The sequence below is a fragment of the Vicia villosa genome, unplaced genomic scaffold, assembly GCF_029867415.1.
Source record: "Vicia villosa cultivar HV-30 ecotype Madison, WI unplaced genomic scaffold, Vvil1.0 ctg.005439F_1_1, whole genome shotgun sequence".
Lineage (NCBI taxonomy): Eukaryota > Viridiplantae > Streptophyta > Magnoliopsida > Fabales > Fabaceae > Vicia > Vicia villosa.
In genome coordinates, this window is record NW_026706620.1 from 103,181 (window position 1) to 115,131 (window position 11,951).

At 33.1% G+C, this 11,951-nt stretch overlaps 4 protein-coding genes across 4 annotated transcripts; 3 read left to right on the plus strand and 1 right to left on the minus strand.

Annotated features, from left to right (window-relative positions):
* Positions 1-680: 680 nt before the first annotated feature.
* Positions 681-1,600, minus strand: LOC131642613 (uncharacterized). Its single transcript, XM_058912840.1, has 3 exons — positions 1,037-1,600; positions 783-945; positions 681-694 (listed from the first exon to the last, which is right to left on the minus strand). The coding sequence occupies exons 1-3, from the start codon at positions 1,598-1,600 to the stop codon at positions 681-683; spliced, it is 741 nt and encodes a 246-aa protein (XP_058768823.1).
* A 5,428-nt stretch (positions 1,601-7,028) lies between these two features.
* On the plus strand, positions 7,029-7,523 carry LOC131642614 (uncharacterized). The gene has a single exon (XM_058912841.1). The coding sequence runs from the start codon at positions 7,029-7,031 to the stop codon at positions 7,521-7,523; it is 495 nt and encodes a 164-aa protein (XP_058768824.1).
* A 20-nt stretch (positions 7,524-7,543) lies between these two features.
* Positions 7,544-10,103, plus strand: LOC131642615 (uncharacterized). Its single transcript, XM_058912843.1, has 2 exons — positions 7,544-7,973; positions 9,619-10,103. The coding sequence occupies exons 1-2, from the start codon at positions 7,544-7,546 to the stop codon at positions 10,101-10,103; spliced, it is 915 nt and encodes a 304-aa protein (XP_058768826.1).
* Positions 10,104-10,800: 697 nt separating this feature from the next.
* Positions 10,801-11,600, plus strand: LOC131642616 (uncharacterized). The gene is made up of 2 exons (XM_058912844.1): positions 10,801-11,436; positions 11,526-11,600. The coding sequence occupies exons 1-2, from the start codon at positions 10,801-10,803 to the stop codon at positions 11,598-11,600; spliced, it is 711 nt and encodes a 236-aa protein (XP_058768827.1).
* The last annotated feature ends 351 nt before the right edge of the window (positions 11,601-11,951 follow it).

Consider the following 11,951-nt stretch of genomic DNA (forward strand, 5'->3'; position numbering starts at 1 on the left):
ACTAAATTTTAAATTACAATACAATTATTTCATGTATTTTGTTAAATTTTACTACAAACTTTATATATAATTTTTAATATATTTTGGACTTAGGTTGAACTTTACATATATAGTTAAAATATTTTGTATAAGTTTATTAATACGTTTAATTTATTGAATAAAAATTAATTTTATAATATTATATAAAAGATAATAAATCTATTAATTTCTTAATTAAAAATATTGTTTTATTTCATTTTGCATTTATCAACAACTAATGTAATGGTAATAATTTATAAATACCCAAATTAATTTATAAGGCTACCAAGGATCAACAACCATTATCATCAACTATAAATTAACATTCATCATCTGCTAGCTTATTGCTACATTTACCAAACATAATCTTAAAGGTAAATATCGTAAGAAATTAATAAATAGAATATAAAAAATAAACTAATTGAACCAACCACAATTTAATCTAGATTCAATCTAGTTCATTGAAAATTCAATACAATATGTATCAAACCACCAGTTATCGAACTGATTGATTCCAAATACAACCGATTAATCCAATTCAATATCTTTGAAGTTGCAATAGAGAAACAAGGATAAAATAAACCTAGTTCAATGAAATCATTACAATAACTATACATAGCAAATAGCCATAAGCAGGATTGGTTACTTATAAAACAATTTAGCTAGCACTCCTCTCCTATAAAAAAAAACAAAAATCAATTTAAACAAACTATATATTATAAAAAAATTATAAAAATTTTCCTTTAGTGGTGATAATTACTTACCTAAATATCTTGGAGTGGTGTTGACAATGAATCCCAAAACTAGAAGAGAAAAATACAAAATTGCCATGCTTTTAAACATTGAGAAACCCTTATTCTTCTTCTTGATAAAAACATTTGTTAAAACCATCTTCGATTGCAACGAAGCCTTTAGCAACTCAACACACTATATGGATTTAAAAAAAAATAAACATCACCAAATAAAAATAAGCATAAAAAAAATTCATAAAAATATAGATAGGTCAAATTAATCTTACCTCATTCCTACCAAACTCAACCACAATTTCTTGCAAGGTATCAATATTTTTGATATTGAATTTGTTGAGTAGGGTGATGATAGATATTGGTGAGATGGGTTGAATCACTAAATCATCCATCAACATGAAAGTTGCATTTTGATCTTTCATTGCAACGACACCACTTGTTTCTTGATGGATCATTTGTGTCAAGCATAGACAACAACATGGGATTGCGTTAACATCACATGATAATGTAACATCGTAAGGGCAACCATTTTGGCACGTGAAAAACGAAGTTTGTATGTTATTGTTTGGTGTTGTTGAGTTGAGGAGGACATGATTATGATTGATGTTTTGGAGAGTAGTAGTTGAACTAGTGTGGTATAGATTTTCTAAGCAACCCAACAAATGCATGTTGTTGTTGCTCATGAGTTTTGCTGTAGTACCGAAAGACAAGCGAAACATGTTTAAGAGGGAATCTATGGCAGGCTTTGATGCTTCTGCAAATACAACTTTGTTTTTCTTTGTGTCGACAAGAAGCTTAAGGGTCACTTTAGTGGAAGTAGTAGAAGAAGAAGCCATTTTGAAATTGAAAGGTGCTAGTGTATATTCAGAGTATTAAGAGAGGCTATTCACTTATAGGCAAGCAGATTCATGAGATTACAAGTAAATGCAAATAAGGGCAGATACATAGAAAATGGTAAAAGTATCTTTGTATTTATTACTAAGAAATTGGGAAGTTCCATGGCCAAAGCATTAAATCCTACTTTTGATTTCTTTGTCTAAAATGAAATTAATCCATTCCTGTGGTAAACCCCCTACCCGTCTCAAATTGGACCCAAAAAATCTATTTTGATTGAGTTTGAGTTAGCTTAGCTTTGAGTTTTTTTCGATTATAGGAAAAATGGGGTGGATAAGATAATAAGAATATTATATACACCTCGAGTCTATTCTGTTTATTTTATTATATATTTTATTATTTAGTTTTGATAATTTAGAATAAATTTATGATCAATGTCTTTATAATTTGATTTGTATTTATTATTTAAAACATTTGAAATATATGTATATAATTTTTTGAAATTATTTGTAATGTAATTTAATTTTGAAAAAAACAAATATTTATATTAATTATTTTTTTTACTAAATAGATGGTGACGGGTTAAAGATATCACTCAATCTGAATCAATTTGGAACGAATTTGACTTGTCCATGATCCACGTTTTCATGCTTAGCCAACTTTAGTTACACAAGTTTGGAGTAAATTGTCATATATTAAGGCTTTATACTGGAAAAAATAAAAATATAAAATAAATTAACCATGTCTCTAATCTTATTAATATTTTAATTTGGTTTATATATCCATTCAAATATTTTTCTATTAGTCAATGTAATTTAAAAATGTAAACAATGAACCAAGGAAGATTGATTTAGTTGGTAAGGAGTTGACTCACACATGGAGGGGCTATTGGTTCAACTCCCACCTTCAATGTGAGGATCTCTTTGGTGGGTGATCTGTAAGTACCTCTATAAGTGCTCTTCGAGCCTTGAAGCCTTGGAATTTCAACAGTAGTGGAAAGTGACACGCCTAATCATGAGTTCGAATCTTAGCACCAACAAGTTTGGTTTTTTATTTGTTTAAAGACATTTTTTTACCACTGTTGAAATTTCAACTGTGGTGAAAAATGGCACCGACGATTGGGATTTCAACCGCAGTGAAAATTGACATCTTTCTATTTTTTATTTATTTATAAATTAAAAATAAATTACATTTCTCTACGATTGGGAATTTCAACCGTAGTGAAAAATCACAACATTTTTTTTCAAGATATATAACGCTCTACATTCACACTTTTGCTATAGACAAACTTAGACGAACTTCATCTTCTGCCTTCAAACTTCATCTTTCATTTACGAAATTCTATTTCTCCACTAAACCAAACTCGAAAACATCATTTCTTTCACTAACGAGTTTTAGAACTCCATCATCACATCTCCAACTTGATCGAGGTGAGGAAAATATGGATTCTACTTACCAATGCTAGTTGTCGTTGTTGTGTCAGGTTGTTAGCCTGTGATTTTCGACACTGCACTAAAATCCACTAAAACTGGTTTGGAAGAGTCTCATGAACAGATCCATAATGTTAAGATCACCCGCTCGTTAGAACATGTCCAAAATCTTGAAAAGGGTTACACAAATCAGCACTTCGACTTGGAGATGTGGTGTAAAAGTGTTGAATTCGACACACTCATCAGATGTTAGGGACTTTGTGTAATTTTTCCAAAGGTTGGTTAAGCTAAGTTTGTCTAAAAAACATTATGGAATTTTACTAGAGATTTCTCGACAAAGGCAGTTGGGAGATTTAAAGGTAGTTATCAGCGTGTGATAGTTTGCAGCAGATCAAAAGTTGAAAACACGTGGAAGCAAACTAAAAGGCAGGAGCCCGTGTAATAGGATAGGTGTCAAACGCATGAGAAGTAACCGTTATCGACAGTTATTTGAAATTAGAATATAAATGCAGCTCATTCATATAATTAAGGTCACAAAATTCACTTATTCTATATAGAACTAAAGTACCCAAACATATAGAGAAACAGTCTGTGAGAAGATGAATGAGTCAGCCTCCTTTCTTTTAATTCTTTAAATTTGAAGCATTTACTTTAATGATATTTATTATGTTTGTTGTTTATTTTCTTCCTCCAAAGCAATTCTTCATTATTTCCATTAGAGTTTATGTCCAGTTTTTCATTCAAACATTCAAGTTCCAATCACATACACTTTTCATGATACTTTTCTACACAAATTGTCTGTAGGATTTTTTTGGAGTTTAATCCATTAAGTGAATTAAAACTTAGGATTAACCATATGGCATGCCAACTCCAATGATGACAGGATTACAAACTAATGCATCATCATATGTAGATAATGCAATGTATATTGTGTCACCTCTTAATCCATACTTAGCGTCAGGATCTATTGTAAGCAATCCTAGTCGAATGGTACAACCACAAGAAGAATTGGGATATATCTATCAGGTTATGCCATGATATGATGAATATACTTACACATTAAATTGACACAGTGTTTAATCTGCTGATTCAATATGCAATTGGACTCAGTTAGAGAGGTTGTTCCACGAACAATTTTTCATGAGTTAATTGAAGATAAGGCTGGAGGAGTTAGCCAGTGTGATACCAAAACTGGCTAAGTCAATAGATGAGTACCTTAATAGATTTAGGATAATAAAGTCGAGGTGCTTCACTCAAGTGCCTGAAGATGAGTTAGTCAAGTTGGATACAAGGGTTAGACTATTCAATTAGGAAGAAGTAAGATACCCGATACTTAAAGGGCATAGTTGAACGTTTGAAAGCCGAGAAGGATAGGTCTAATAAATAACACAAAAAATAAAAACTTGCCTTTGTAGAAATAGATGAAACTGATCAAAGGATCTAACATGGGTTATGAATTTGTCGAAGACAATGAAGTTAATCTGGCAAAGATAAAGTAAGTATTTCCCTATGTGTGTAAGGTCTTAAAGCCTCCCAATAGGAAAAATCCCTTTGAACCAAATAAAAATGACAAGTTTATTTCAAAAACAAACACATATGATGTAACCTAATGTGATGAAATTTTAAACCTGTTAGTTTCTGATGGCCAGATAGTAGTCCCAAAAGGGCTCAAGACACCTCCATTAGAACAAAGAAATAAAAATCATTTTTTTTGTAAGCTTCACAATTTTCTTGGTCATAAAACTTCTCAATATACTATTTTCAAGGATCTGGTGATAAGTGCTTTAAAAGATGAAAGGATAAATTTTGCTGACAAATAGAAGCCTCAGATGGAGATTGACTCGTACCTTTTGAAGGTAGAGGAAGCCTTTTTTGTAGAATTTGTAGAGGTAATGATGGTCGACGTTGTTGAGGACCTCGACATGAAAGTAGACAAAATCACATGCTCGACTATACTAAGCAGATGAAAATGGTCTACCCCAAAGTTGAGGAAGAACTAAATGAAATCCTAAATAGGTGTAAGATCAAAAACTTTGAAGTTATATTTGTTCATGCTGCAGTACAATAATCGATAAAGAGGTTGTCAAAGAGCTGGAGAAGGTTAAGCCATACAGCTACCAACCAAGAAGGGTTGGTAGAGATGACAAGCAAAACAAGTTTGTCTTCGACAAAAGAGAGATCTCTCACAAAACAAATCATAGAAGGACTTGTGTCCTACCCACCAATGTTCCCTTGGGTGACTAGGTCAGACTTGCAAGAAAAACAAACACCGATGAATATAAATGGAAACCGGTCAAAGTTTATATGTAATTCTTTTACCATAATAACTCTCAAGTTTCAAAGAAGTATTCTTATACTTCTAAAAATTACTTGGGCAAAAACCCTATGACTATGACACAATTGAGAAGGCACCAGCGTAAGAAGAAATTTGCCTCCGAGGTTGAAATCTCGAAAAAAAAATGGCAGTGTTCAAGCCATGAATGAAGCCCAAATGGCGAAAAGGCCAATGACAAAACCCAAGGATAAAGAGGCCACACAAGACGAGGACGAAGACATGGCCACATATAACTTTGATTTTGGTTCTAAACCTAAGCTATATTAATTTCTAATATGATCTTTATGTTACCCATTGAGTATAATACTATCATTGAAGTGACTGAAAATGACAGTGGATTGGAAAAGGAATTAGCAACCCACAAGCCTTTGTGTTACTATGAGATAAATGATGGGTGTGTCGATAAAAGACAAGGTTCTGTTTGAAAGGCATAATGTAGTAATGCAACAACACTTGAATCCCATGTTTATAAGTTCCATGGTAAAAAATGGGATAAATAAAGTCTTAGTAGATGGTGTAGCTTGCATTAAAATAATGCCACATTCCTTGGTAAGGAAAATTGGCAAATATGACACTAATTTTTTTTTTTTGACAAAAAATATGACACTAATTTGAAACCCCACAACATGGTTTTATCAAACTATGAAGGAAAGACAAGTAAACCTTTAGGAGTTATACATGTGGACATTGTCATATAGATCACTACCACACCAACCCTATGATTTGATTTGAATAAGAATGTGTGTTTAATTTGAAAACAGCGTAATGTAATAATTTTCGACAATGGTGTAGGAGATATTGAGAAAATAGTTCACAATGTCAAAATCTATTCCTGGTGGTGGTTGGCTATTGGAAACAAACATAGAGTATTGTGTAATTTTCATGAATGAAATCATAGTCCATTAGGCTTTATGTAAAATAGACCTAAGGTTTGTTGGTTTTAGTAGGAAAATTTCTATTCTATAAATGTCTTGAGTATGTTTTGTACTCAAATTTAATATATATATATATATATATATATATATATATATATATATATATATATATATATATATCATTGCTTATAAAAAAAAACAACTACTATAATTGAATCTTAAATGGTTGTTACAATTTGTTACAATTTTTGGCGGGAAGATTACGTAGTGTGATAGGGAAACTTTGGTGTATGTATAAGATTTTGGCGGGAAGATTACGTAGTGTGATAGGGAAGTTGGTTTCAGACAACCAAACGGCTTTTGTCCCAGGAAGATTCATAGCGGATGGAGTTTTAGTTGTTAACGAGGTTTTGAATTTAGCTAAAAGAGAAAAGAGGAGTTGTGTGGTTTTAAAGGTGGATTTCGAAAAGGCATATGATCGCGTAAGTTGGAATTTTTTGAGGCATGTCTTAACTAAAATGGGTTTTGGTACTAAGTGGTTAAGTTGGATGGAGGGTTGTATTTTCACTAGTAGCATGTCCGTTCTCATTAATGGTAGCGTAACAAAGGATTTTAAAGTGGAGAAAGGTCTTCGGCAAGGAGATCCTTTGTCCCCGTTTCTATTCGTGTTGGCAACGGAAGTTTTAACGGCCTTAATGAGAAAGGCTATTGATGTCAGGGATTTCCGTGGGTTCAAGATAAATGATGTGAAGAAGTGAATATGCTTCAATTCACGGATGATACCTTAAGAATGGCGGAGGGAGATACCGCAAATTTGTTGAGTATGAAAAAAATCCTTAGGGGTTTTGAGTTGATGTCGGGTTTGAGGGTTAATTTCAACAAAAGCAACATCTTCGGTATCAATGTTTCCGATTGGTATCTTGAAGCGGCTTCCTCTTTTCTCTTTTGCAAAGTTGGAACGTTCCTGTTCAAGTTTCTTGGTGTTAGAGTGGGTGATAGTCCGAAGAAGTTATATATGTGGAAGGATTTACTTTTATATTTGAAGAGGAGATTAGCCGTTTGGAAAGGAGTTCATCTAAACATAGCGGGTCGTGTGTGTTTGATTAATTCCGTGCTCAACGCAATCCCTATCTATTCTCTTTCTTTTTACAAAGCACCTTCAAAGATCTTAAAAGAAATTCAAGCCATTCAATGTAAATTCTTGTGGAACGGGAGCGAATTTAAAGGCCTATTCATTGGGTTTGTTGGGATATCGTATGCAAAACGCAAGATGAAGGAGGTTTAGGAGTTAAGAATGCGGAAGTTATGAATCTCGCTTTACTAAGTAAGTGGAAGTGGAGAATTCTCGTGGAGGACGATGCGGTTTGGAGTGGTATCCTTAGATCTCGTTACGGGAATGTCAAAAGGAAGATTCTTATTGGTGATTCTTCGGTGGTGGAGAAAATCAACTCAATATGGTGGAGGGATATACTTTTATCCGATAACTATGTTTTCTTGCTGAATTCAAACTTTCCAGGGGCTGTTATATGTGAACTCGGGAACGGTATTAATATCCCGTTTTGGTATAACACTTGGGCCGGTGGTAAGCCGTTAGCGCAAGCTTTCCAGGAGCTGTTTGTTTTATCCCATGACGACAAAATTACTGTTGCTGAGGCTGGTTTCCAGGATGCTGAAGGCTGGCAGTGGAGCGCAGCAGCTATCCTGTGTGACGGCAGCGCAGGGACAACAACGACTTGTGAAGTCAAGACACTCCATCTATTTTGTTTTGATGAAGACAAAGTAATAATCAAATGATCATGGCAAAAGTATGGAAAAAGTCTCAAGTGCATTTAATCAAATCAAGTACTCAAAATTCATCATGTGTGAAAGCTAGCATCAAAGAAATTATATTTCAAATTATATTGATTGAGGTTTAAGCATGCAATTATATTGATAATTTTAGTGCTCAAATTATTCTCCAAAAAAAATCACTTGCATGCATTGGTCATTTGTGTTCAAAATCACTTTCAAATATTTTTTTTAATCATATTTGAACCATGTTAAATCTCTTTTAAATATAATTTTTTATTATGTTTGAACCATGTTAAATAACTTTTAAATATAATATATTGACTTGAATAAATCAATAGATGTTGCATTAGGATGGTTCAAATATTTAGACAATTATTTAAATATTTTAATTTTTTCAAACTTGCAGTTTTTGGTAAATTGTGGCGCTTTTAGCCGCTGTAACAACACAAAAACCGCCACAATTTCAAACGTTCTGAACCAATATTTTTATATTTGAAATTTGAAAAATGCTGCGAACTTGTTAAGTCAAGTGGCCGTTTTAACTGACTTAAGAAGTGCTGTATAAAATTTAAAATTATGTTTTTTTCATGAACCATTGTTATTTTAAACTATTGCAAACCTTCATGAAAATGTCTCAAAATTCACCATGATTCATAAAGGTGTTATGCTCTTATAAATACATTTAATTTCAAATTACAAATCACCTCTTCCATTGCAATTTAACATCATATTTTTTACTCAAATTTTCAAACAAGTATTTTTGTTCTTAATATTTCATAAAGAATTTTCTACATATATGTTCATAACATTCTAGAAAATTCATATCATTCTCATAAACACTTGAGCACTATATTTTCATCATAAATTGCTTGTTTGAAAGAGAAGATCAATTTTAGTGATTGATATATGTTCATCAACATTATTACTCAAATATATTTGGTTATTATTGACTTGCTATCCAGGATTGTTGGAAGCAAGGGTTTTTGATTAGTGAGAGGATTGTTCTCATAATCAATTTAGTAAAACCAAGAGGATTGTTCTTGGTGGTTGAAATCTTGTTGTCCAGGATTGTTGGAAATAAGTGAGTCATTAAGGGAGGATTGTTCTCTTAGTGTACTTAGTGAAAATCCAAGAGGATTGTTCTTGGTGTTTGTGTGGGTCTTGTGTAAGTCACAAACAATAGTAAAATCTCTTTCATGTTGAAAGGGGACTAGAGTACTCTCGGACTGTGAGGGAACCAGTATACATCATTGTGTTCTTTACTTTTCCGCATTTACCGCTTTCACAAATCATAACCAGAAAAGAAAGTAACACATTTCCAAACTCTTGCACCAAACCAGAAAAATAAGAACAACTTGTTTCTAAAACCGGATAAAATTTCAAGGTCCTTTTTCACCCCCTCTTAGGCGCACACTCTTGAACTTACATAACGCAGCTGCACAGTAGTGACTTGACTGACTTTTTATGGTGTGATCTTGTGGGCAGCATCCGACACGCTCTTCCTAGAGAGAACGTAAAGGATTAATTTTCGTGGAGCGCTATATCGGACATAGTTTTCACTGTTAAATCCTGTTATGATTTGTTCAAAGCAAAGTTATCCGGCCCTCCTCTTAGTTCAATCATTGTAAAAGCTGTGAAGCATCTTTGGAAGGTAAAAGCGCCTCCTAAAGTTATCTTTTTTGGATGGAGGATAATTCATAATAGATTAGCTACCAAAGACCAATTGATTAAGAGGGGAATTTTGATGGACGATATTGTTTCGGAATGTGTCTTTTGCTCTACGGAGACGGAAAGCCTTTCTCACCTGCTTGGGGACTGTTTAGTGGTGGAGGCTATTTGGAGAAAGGTTTACGAGTGGATTGGACCCGTTGACGAATTATATTTGGAGGAGTTCGAATGGTTTCTTTTTTATTTCGAGAAGGTGAAGAATCTAGCCAAGAGGTCCTTAGTTGCGGTAATTTGGTTAGCAACGGCTTGTAGTATTTGGAATAGGCGTAATGGAATAATTTTCAAGAATGATTCGTTTAGCTTCACCGAATATATGTCGGAGGTTGTTTTTAATTCTTGGAAATGACTTTATTCTAGATTTAAGTTAGCATGTAATTGTAACTTTCACGTGTGGAATATTCTACCGCTCATTTGTTTTGAGTTGTAGAAATTTTTTGTCTTGTAATCGGTTGGGGTATCCCTTATATCAATTGCCTATTAAAAAAAAACAATTTGTTACAACTGATTTCCTAGGCTTTTGCTGAGATTACTTGTGATGCAAGCTACTTTAGATCACCCTGCTCCTTTTCTATATGTTGCACAAACTTATCTTCAAAGTTTTGTTTATTGTTTTCTTTGTCATTAAACGGATAGACTTAAAGAAAAACATGTTCATTCATTTTGGAAAATCAGTGCGTAGGAAAAGAAGAAAATGTTGGAAAAAAAAGATGGAGAGAACCAAATACATTTTTTATTCTAAAATAAATAAAGTACTATAATTATTAATTGATAAGTAGATTATTATAATCATTAATAATTAAGTAGATTATTCAAAAGTTACCATGGGAGTTGTGTAATGTATGTGCACAGCATGGAGTACTGAACCGCTACTATAAGCTGTAACGCTTTGAATGATTTCTCGGCTGAATGCAATGGCACAGGGATTTTCCACATTTCCAAGATTTTGCTATGTTAATATATTTAATTCTACAACATTTTCTGCCAATATATAAACATAGCCTCTTGCTCCGTTTCTGAAGCATATACAAGGATAGCTTTCAAATATGGCATCTTCTTCATCCACAACCAAAGTTACCCTCAAGCTTCTTATTGACACCAAGAATCAAAAAGTTCTGTTCGCCGAAGCATCTAAGAATGTCATTGATTTTCTCTTCAACTTGCTTCGCATACCTGTTGGCACAGTTGTAAAACTGCTAACCAAGAATGAAATGGTTGGTAGCATTGGAAATCTCTACAACAGTGTTGAAAACATGAGCGAGAATTACATGCAAATAGGGCAAACCAAGGACGTTCTTTTGAATCCAAGAACTCCCTCTGAAATTTCTGGCCTTCTCACTGCAAATGATGCAGACACTAACAACAACGTTGGAGCTGAAGGAACTTTGTTTTACAAATGCCCAAGTAACTGTACTTTTGATGTCACATGTGATAGCACAACTCCTTGCTCTAATTGCAATCGGGCTATGAATAGTCTCACTCGTTATGTTGGAAAGAAGGTGGTTGGTGACAACACTTTGATTCAGAATGGTTTTGTGAAAGATGTTATAACATTCATGGTGATGGATGATTTGGTGATTGAACCAATGTCAACAATATCTAGCATCACATTGCTGAACAAATTCAATATCAAAGAGGTTGGTACCTTGCAGGAGAAGGTTGTTGAAATGGGGATGGATGAGGTAAACTATATCATTTTTATTTTTGTGTTTTTGTGTTTTTTTATTTCTATTGTTATTTATTAAACTTGTATTGTTATTCATTATAATAGGGCATCAAGTTGCTCAAGGCTTCACTGCAATCCAAGATGGTCTTGACAAGTGTTTTCCTCAAGAAAAAGATATGAGGAAATTTTTATATCATAAGTTTTTACTTTGGATTTTAAATGTTTTAAGGGGATATGTCATTTTGGTTTTTATCATTTTATGTTGTAGTTTTTGCTTTCTGTTTCCGCTTGATGCTTTTTGAATGATTAAGTTTGATGTATTGTACTTTTTAATTATTGAGCAATGTGTTCTTGTCACAATCTTTTATTTTCTTTTTATTTAATGTCCAAAAGAAAAAAATTTATTGCCTATCAAAGAGTAAACATGGATTGTTATGCAAGTTAGATGTCTAGAAGGGGAGTTGCTAATCTTAGTTTGAGCCAAAATGGTTCTTGCAGTTGAATGAACCATAGGTGTGGAATAGTCTCATT

Coding starts and splice junctions, on each gene's coding strand:
- LOC131642613 (XM_058912840.1), bottom strand. CDS start 1,600: ATGGCTTCTTCTTCTACTACTTCCACTAAAGTGACCCTTAAGCTTCTT. Junction 946..1,036: donor TTGAGTTTGGTAGGAATGAG/GTAAGATTAATT, acceptor AAATCCATATAG/TGTGTTGAGTTGCTAAAGGC.
- LOC131642614 (XM_058912841.1), top strand. CDS start 7,029: ATGGCGGAGGGAGATACCGCAAATTTGTTGAGTATGAAAAAAATCCTT.
- LOC131642615 (XM_058912843.1), top strand. CDS start 7,544: ATGAATCTCGCTTTACTAAGTAAGTGGAAGTGGAGAATTCTCGTGGAG. Junction 7,974..9,618: donor CGCAGGGACAACAACGACTT/GTGAAGTCAAGA, acceptor ATTTGTTCAAAG/CAAAGTTATCCGGCCCTCCT.
- LOC131642616 (XM_058912844.1), top strand. CDS start 10,801: ATGGCATCTTCTTCATCCACAACCAAAGTTACCCTCAAGCTTCTTATT. Junction 11,437..11,525: donor TTGAAATGGGGATGGATGAG/GTAAACTATATC, acceptor TCATTATAATAG/GGCATCAAGTTGCTCAAGGC.